General features: G+C 39.5%; 1 protein-coding gene across 1 annotated transcript in view; it reads left to right on the forward strand.

Annotated features, from left to right (window-relative positions):
• Window positions 1–8,497, forward strand: part of vps37c (VPS37C subunit of ESCRT-I) — a 28,725-nt gene extending 20,228 nt beyond the window's left edge. Inside the window, exon 5 of the mRNA XM_067584507.1 lies at window positions 658–8,497. Within this exon, the coding sequence (XP_067440608.1) occupies window positions 658–1,392 (735 nt within the window). The 3' untranslated portion in view covers window positions 1,393–8,497. The remainder of the gene's footprint in view (window positions 1–657) is intronic.
• The last annotated feature ends 498 nt before the right edge of the window (window positions 8,498–8,995 follow it).

Here is an 8,995-nt window from a genome sequence, read left to right on the forward strand (position 1 = left end):
TCAAGTTTCAACACTACTGACATGTGTGCCAGATTTCGTGAGCTTTCAAGCATCCCTAGCCCATCAAAAACAGCTTCTTATTTCATGGTGAACAATATGTCGCCATGGCAGTAGCTTTTGATGAAAACTCAAAAGCTTCAATATTTAGTATCATCAACGTCTTACAACTTAGCTGACCAAATTTTAGGTGGATCTAGGTAAGCTGCTAGGAGTTATTAGTAAAAGAATGGGGCTTATAACTTCCTGTTGCCAGTAGGTGGCGCTATGACTATGATTCAGTATTGCCCTGTTCATGTCTTCAGACCAGGACTCTTCTCAAGCATGTGAAATTTGAATGAGGGATTTTAGTAGTTAGCAACATTTTTTTTCCTTTATTTATTCACTCAAGTTTCACTGATAGGCAGCTTGTCATTTACAGTTACACGTATTCACACCTGGAAGCTGCCCAGTACAAGCACAGTCTGACCTTCTGTCACTGAGCAGCTCCACTGGAACAGCTGGGGTTAACGGCTTGGCTCAAGGGCACCTCAGTGGTGGTAATGAGGGAGGGGCAAGCACTGCTTTTTCACTTTCCCCACACAGAGTTATCCTGCTGGTCCGCAATCAGTCCCAGCAGTAAGCATCAGTGTTACCCTCTGTGCTCCTCTCTGTCTGCAGGCTTTAGCTGATGAGTTTCTGGAGGGCTCTCTGCAGTTGGACTCATTCCTCGACCACTTCCTCTCCCTGCGCTCCCTCGCTCACAAAAGACGGGTGCGGATAGAGAAACTCCAGGAGATCCTGCGACAGAGGAGTGAGGGCAATCCCATCGCCATGACATCATCAACAGGCATCAGCCAGGATTCCACCGCTACACCTTCACCATGGAATCAACAGACAACAGCAGCAACAACGACAAATGAGCAGCAGCCGAACTCCAAACCTCAGTCCTCCAGCTACCAAAACACCTCGCAGCCAGCCTCCTCATCTGCAGGGGCCTCCTCCGGCCTCCCCTACAGCCCGTACCCTGTCTCTCCACCCAACCCTACTCCAGCAGCGGTGGCAGCGGCAGGCTCCGGCCCAGTCAACCCCCTGTCACAGTTCCCTCCATACCCAGGTTCCAGCTCACCTTTCACCCCTGCAGGAAGCTACTCCGGCCCTAGGTCTGCTTTTGGGCCTCCAGCTTCTGCCGTCTGCCCTTACCCGACACAGCCCTCCTTTCCTGCCCCACACCCAGGCTCAGCGTTTGGCCAGTACACCCCCAGCCAGCCCCAGAGTGGCCCTGCACCCTACCCAGCTTCCTACAGCTATGGTGGCTACAGCTACCCAGCTGGGCCTGCCTACTCCAATTCTCAGTCACCAACGGGGAGACCCATCTACAGACCAGGATATGGAGTTCCACAACCATACTCCTGAAAGCACTACTGCTCCTTTTTCTGAATTCTTCTTAATTATTCCCTTCTTTGCTGTCTCACCTGTTCCTCCTTCCTCACCCTAATTCCCTCCTTGTCTTTCTACCTTTTACTCCCACCCTCCTTTTTCCCATGCTACCAGATTGTCTGATTCAAGAGGTCTGTTGCTTTACTTATCTTTGTTGCACTATTTCTCTCTATCTCTCAATATCTGTCTGTTAATCTCTCTATCTTTCTATCTTTCCTCATCCTCCTCTGTCACCCTACCGATCCACCGACTTCCCCACACTAGTCTCAGGTTGTTGCGTTGTGTTTAAGTGTTAATACACTTGTATCTGGCCCTTCATGCACTCACTCTCCTTCTCTCCATCGCTCCTTACTTCCTCCTTACTTCACTCCTTCTGTGTGTGTCGCTATTTGGCAATCAGATCGTCTTTATAAACACACAAGTGCACTCCCCCCAACGACAAATACATGAAAAACCTGTCCATGTAACACTACAGAACATCAGTGTCCAGAATCTGTGTGGTTCACATTGTTATTCATGAGCACAGTCTGCATTGAGAAACTTTTAATGGAAGCTTTAGCAGGAATCAGTCACCCTATATTTTCTCCAACCAAAGAACCTTGTGATGATGACAGTGCTGTGTTTTGTTTCCTTTCATTTTGATGGTGTTGAAAAAGGAAGTTAGCTGCTGCTGTGTGTCAGCAATTGTGATAGCCTTTCCATCACTGTAATAGTATTGGTCACTGTGGCAACAAGCAGTGTCAACAGTTCCCTGTCTGAGTTCAGCCCAGTTCGGTTCAGTTCAGTGAACAGTGGCTTTCATTACACAAAATATCAATGTGGTCTAACATTTACACTAGCTGTTAGCATGTTTGTACGTTCTGTAGATCTTAAATAATTGTACTCCTCAGAACCTCTACACCAGCTCTGAGGAGCAGAATCATTCAAAATCTACTGAGCAGCCCTAGCAAGAGTTTTCCAAACTATTTTACACCACATTTGTTGACCTTTATGTACTGTCCACCGTGCATGTTAGCACTACATCACAGAAATAAGCCACTGTTTTCCTTAAAAATAAAGTAAAAGTTAAAAGCTGACTTTGTTTTTGGACATTTTAGGGCAATGGAACAACCTGTAAACACAATATCACCATTTTAAGTTAATATGACTAACATGTCAGCAAGCAGTTGCCTATTTACACACCCAGCAGACACAGAACAAGATTAGAACAAATTTGGAGTCGCCTCTCTGGCCATCTCATAAATATAAATCCATTATTCACTCTCCTTGTAGCTCTGTTTTGGTCTTCACCAACTCCCAAGAAAAATATCTAACTCTTAAGCTTCTAAATGCTCCAGTATGTTCACTGGCTAATCGCTAGCTTTGTCTGTCTGCTGTTTGGTGTAGTGTACTGTGGGGTTATCCAGTTGATGAGAGTGGAGTTTGGTCAGAAAACCAACACAATGAGCTAAAAGATGGCAACTGGGCACGCTGTGGAAGGCACAAAAATTAGCTAGCTAGCTTAAGTGGCGAATGTTCTCTTTTTACCCTCTCATTCCCAGTTAAGACACAGCTCACTGACCTGCCGAACTTTATAAACAGGCAGAAGCAATCTGGCTCTAACACTGATAAATGGAAAGAGCAGAATGAAACAGTCCTACTGTATGTGGGTTCAGAGGTGTTAGCAATGCAGTGGACCTGAAATGCAGATTGTTTGATGCAGATATAGGGGGAGTTATAGCACTGTAGTCCTGTAGTAAAGCTCTGAACCAACACAGAACCAAACATGGTTTCACTTCTTTGTTCCCACTTTCCCTGTCATCCCCCAAGCCTCATCACTTCCTCCTCTCCCTCACTCTCCTGCTCATCTCTAGATCTGCTTTTTGACCATGAACGGATGCTTGACAATGATTACCAGATGAAAATAGTTTTATTTCTAAAGTTCAAACTATCAGTGAGAACACATGTTCTGTATAGTTTACTAGAGTGAAAATATAAAGGTTGGTGATCAGTTCTGTATCAGTTGAATCAATTCAAATAATATCACTGATATTGCAATGTAGGTAACTGATGAAACATTGTTTAGTGATCTTTTAGAAGTTGTTGCTACCTGCTCCAAATTTGTATTACACTTTGGAATAACCACAGACACATTAAATCCTTGAGATGTTACATTTCATCAAACTTATCATTTTAAGTATTTGACATGGCCTCTCAGCTACTTCAGAGCACTTGTTAGTATTGTCAGTGGCTAAACATTCACTCCCTGATATTGTTGTACACTGTAATTCTAAAATGTCCTCCCAGCACAAAACATAACAAGTGAAGTGGGAGGACATTTGGGGATTCAGGGGTTCTGTGACAGTCAGTCTTACTGAAGTGCCAATACACATGTTGGAAATTCAACACACAGTTTCAACATATCACGATATTCCTTTCAGTAAAAATAGCAGTGTGTTGAAGTGATTGAATTGAATCCAAATTGGTCCCAGCCTCTGGAATACTGTACTGCTATTAATACATTTTTTCTCCCCAAGAAAACAAGGAAATCATTGAATAGAGCTCAAGTTGAGGTCTGAGTTGTTTGTTTGATCGGTCATTGAATTACAGTTTTAGTATAAATGCAAGATAGAGGGAGTTAGACGGTAGCTGTGCTGTAGCAGTGAGTCCCTGTGTGATTGAAGGGAGGGCAGTATCATACGCAACTACAGAACAGCAACACACAGGTTTGAATTATCAGGAGTGATTTCCATACTTCAGTCCGGAACACTGCTCATATTTATGTCATGACACTGCATGTCAGAACTATTTGCCAATTATCCAAAAGAGAATTATGTCATTCTTTTTTATTTCAAAAAGGAGTTTGCTAGAGCCACAACTGGTGCCCAGGCTTTAGTAAGAATCCCAGCTGGAGTCTCATCAGCCGCACATCTCTGCAGGAAGGACTCAGTGTATGCAGACCTGCAGCCAGTCAATGATCTCATGGTGGCCTCTGTTGTGTTACTGTGGCCTCCATAGGAAAGGCTGGACATCTAGAAGGACACCACCATGGTTGCATTAGTAAGGGAAAAGGAAAGAAAAGGAAAATTCTGTAGCTGTTTTTTAAAATATTATTTATAATTTTATTTAAAGGTCCATGGTTGTTGCTGTTAGTTATCACCTGATTCCAATGAAATTATAACTGACATTTTGGATGCAGGTGTGTCCACTTTAGTTTAAAAGCTGACTGCTTGTCTGACTGCTCATATTGCTTGACTCCATTAAAGATAATCTACCACTCCCCCAGGAATCAGCAGTTTCATAAAAAAAATATAAATAAATAAATGCATATATATATATATATATATATATATATATATATATATATATAGGAATGACAGCCAACATTACGAAAACCAGTCCCAGCTTGTTCTAAAGTGGTCTACATAAAGTGTTGGAAAATAGCACAAAGTCAGCAAAAGTAGAATGATGCTAGTTTGCTTGTGTATAGTACTAGCATAAAAATTTATAGTACCACTTAATAATAAGGCATCCTTTTAAAAGATGTAACTAATGGGTTTATTAGTAGTTAATAATATTTCACAGATCAGTTAAAAGTCAGAAGAAAAAAATATTTGATTGGCAGGTTGCTTCACACACTGGGTTGCTTCAGTTATTTATAAATCCAGTTCAAAGTTTGTGTGTTAAGTTTTAAGTTCTTGGTAACTAACTAGTTTCAAACTAGTGATTTAATAAATCTGGTCACACCATTAAAACTTAGCTCGTAAAAACCTTAGTGTCACAGTAGAATCAAAAGTAGAAAGTCACTGTAACATCACATGCTGTAACATCCAAAACTTACAGTTTAGGGGCCAAACAACACAGTATTAAACCTGCCTGCCATTCTGTGTAAATGAAGGTATGACTTGTTTTATTTATACATGCATATAGATGTGGCCAAAAATATTGGTACCCTTACACCTTTTTTAAAAAAAAAAAACTATTTTCTCTGTATTAAGTTGAAACTGACAGAAACATAGGTTATTCATCATTCTTCATTTCACATTGAATATAACTGAAACTTTGCTTTTGATTTACAACTTAATATATTATTTATACAATAAAACAAATGAAAATGGCATGGCCAAAAATATTGGTACCCTTAACTTAATATTTTGTAGCGAAGCCTTTGGAGGCAATAACTGCATTCAAGTGTTTTCTGTAACTCTGAATAAGGTTTCTACACACGTCTCCACTGGTGGTTCGGCCCACTCTTCTTGAGCAAACTGCTCCAGTTCTCTCAGGTTTGATGGGTGCCGTCTCCCAACTGCAAGTTTCAGCTCTTTCCACAGATGTTAAGTCTGGATTCAGATCAGGACACACTGGGGTCTTCCTGGGCCTTCTTCCATGGAGCCCATTTTCATTGAGACAGTGACAGATGGTGTGACTTGAAACTATTGTACCTTGAACTTGAAGATCAGTTTGGATCTTTATTGAAGTTTTCCTTGGTTCTTTCTCAACTATTTGAGCATGTTCAATCTTGGGCCAATTTTCCTCTTGCAATCACGTCCAGAGATGTTGACTACAGTTCCATGGGCTTCAAACTTCTTAATAATATTGGCAACAGTGGTCATAGGAACATCAAGCTCTTTGGAGTTCGTCTTGTAACCTTTATGTTGACCATGCTTTCTATTACCTTTTAACTAATGTCTTCAGACCACTCTCTAGTTTTCTTTGTTTTCCATGTTCAATGTGATGCACATGGTGGCACAAAACAGCAGTGAGTAATTTTCTCCTTTTAGACTGGCTGCATGAGTGATCATAAGATTGAAAACACCTGTGATAGTAGTTAAAACACAACAGTCTGTTTAAAGTAGCACTACAAATCAATTATTTCTCACAACTTCTAAAGGGTACTAATAATTTTGTCCAGGCTATTTTAGAATGTCTTTGCAGAATAAGCATGAATTCAGTTATTTTCACAACTTTTTTGATTTGTTCCACTGCAAACCAAACATAGACATGCATTGATAATAAAATATCTTTTAATTTCAACACTGTTCAGGGCGAATGGTGTATTATCTTAATAAAATGCAAGGGTACCAATAATTTTGGCCACATCTGTACATGTAGATTTACGTGTTTGAGAGTTAGTAATATTCATGCAATTTCCAATGAGTAGGAAATATCAGTTTATGTTAACCTAGATAGTTATTACAGTTACACTTAACAGCAAATATTTTTAGTATAATTTTAAGTATGTTGCATTAGGGTTAAATCAGATGTGTCAACTACAGTCCATTACCTCCTTTACTCTTTTATCTGCATCAAACAATTACACCTGGCAATTAGTTGGTGTAAATATTAAAGATCCCCTCCAGACACGTATAAAGACATGCAAATACTCTCCTTGGAACAATAATGTGTGTCTCATACAGTTACAGTCTTTTTCCACAAAAAAGTATAATTACCAAGTTAAAATCCTTAAACTGGCTTCTATTCCTTCTCCCTTAGTAAAAATCCAGAAACTATGAATATGCAAATATATCTCATTTTAAAAGTTGAACTACTGGACACAAGATATCTGCTACTTCACTGTAAAGTCCATTCTCTGTGTATATGCACAGGAGGCTTCAAGTCACCACATCTCAATGGTGTACATTGCATACTGGACAGTGATTGGCTTCCAATCTAGTTGTGATGTCACAAATCATGCTCGTGGGCCCGCCCCTAAAAATCTGATTTTCAGTGAGGTCAGAGAAACTTTCCACTTTCAATGGATATATGTGAAAACAGCCTTCTAGGGTCAAACTCTGCACATACATCATTCTGTACACTGAAGAAAAATATATTTTTGAGTGGACGGGCGCTTTAAGTAACAACTAATCGCTATACAAGACCTTGTTTGTGTGGCACTTAGTAAATATTTAAACATAACTAAGTTAAAACTCAGTGAAAACTTGAGTTACAACTAAGTTAAGTTTAGGCAGTTTATGTTTATCCTTCAGAGGACTTTCAGCTTAGCTCATAATTCATCATTTGATTTGGGACTCTGGACCTAAATCCATTAATTAAGAACTTATTAGCAATTATAACTGGAGACTTGATGGCCTATTAGAAAGAGAGAAACCCATGAGCATCACAAACATTTGGAACTGCATTACTACCAATCAGAAAGGATAAACATCAGTCAATAGGATTTTTAACAATCTGGCAACCCAAAATGTGTTAATAGCTGTCAGCAGTTATAAGCTATGTAATTAACCTTATAGAGCTGCTATGTAAACATTAGTTAATGATTATAAACCATGAATAAGCCAGCAGTTCCAGTTTATAAACCTTGTATAAAAGATGCCCTACTAGACAGTGTTACTTAGTTAACCTACAGTGCACATGATCTCTATTTGCAGGTCAAACAGATCATTTGACAGTAAAATGCATGTGATGGTGCATGCACCACCTGGATCTCACTGCTGTTGCCACAGAGCTCCACACAGTGGCACAAGCTAACAGACGGTGTTGGTGCATTTGGTTCTTCAAACTGTCGTCAATCATGTCATATGAGAGGCTCAGTGAGGATGAGTCAGGTCTTGATCTGCTCACAGGACAAAAGTGCATGATGAAGAAAAGGTCAAGGAAATAACGCCTGTTGATGTCCTGCTGCTGAGCTACTGCTGGTGCTGAGCACAGCAGAGAACAGCATTCTCTTTGTTTCTGTATCACCTGTGTTATACCTTTTACTCACCACACAAACACACACACAGAGAGACCAGTGTTTTGGCTGGTTTCAGTTCATTTTTAATCAATCCAACAAGGCAGAAATACTTTGAGCATGAGAAGCTTTTCATATCCCAACTTTAAGACATGAATGATTATAGTGGGTTTGTGCTGAGGGAAAAAAGAGAGTAATAATAGTATTACAGTGTTTTAGAAGAAGCACAAGGGAGATGTTCTAATGTAGTCTAGCATTAATATTATCCAGAGGAAAGTAACATTAAGATGGATTTATCTGTTCTTCTGATGGTGATGAATTATATGATGATAATGATGACTGAAGAGCCTTTTTTTGTTTTTTCTTTCTCTTTTTTGGGGTTGTGAATAATTAAACTGAAGTTGATCTAAATTGAGTTCTGTGTCTTTATTCTCATATGTTAAATAGAGGTGGACATATTTAGCAGCAGGGAGGAATAAAATACATTCAGGACATTCTTTCAGTATATTTATAGAATGAATATAATACTGGATTATTTTAGAGAATACAAATGTAAACTGGATTTTTTTTAAATGAAACTGGTGCAGTGCGTTCAGAATGTGCCTGTTCGGAACGGGCTGATTGCTTGGCTTCCGGCCGCAGCCTCAACGCATAGAAAAAATAATACAGTTGACTTGAAGTGTGAATGAGTATATACACCAACATGAAAGAAACTAACATTCTATTATACACAGATGTTATAAATAATAACTACTCTAATAGTAAATAAATGGGGTTTTTTTCTCATTTAAAGAAAAATAAGGGCTGCATTTAAAAATAAAATGATGTGCATCCTAAAATAAAGTGGGATCTTAGATTGTTTACTTTCTGTTCAGCTTTGAGAATGTTTGCTCCAAAGAATTGTGCTTT

This window comes from Thunnus thynnus, chromosome 3, assembly GCF_963924715.1.
Source record: "Thunnus thynnus chromosome 3, fThuThy2.1, whole genome shotgun sequence".
Taxonomy (NCBI): Eukaryota; Metazoa; Chordata; class Actinopteri; order Scombriformes; family Scombridae; genus Thunnus; species Thunnus thynnus.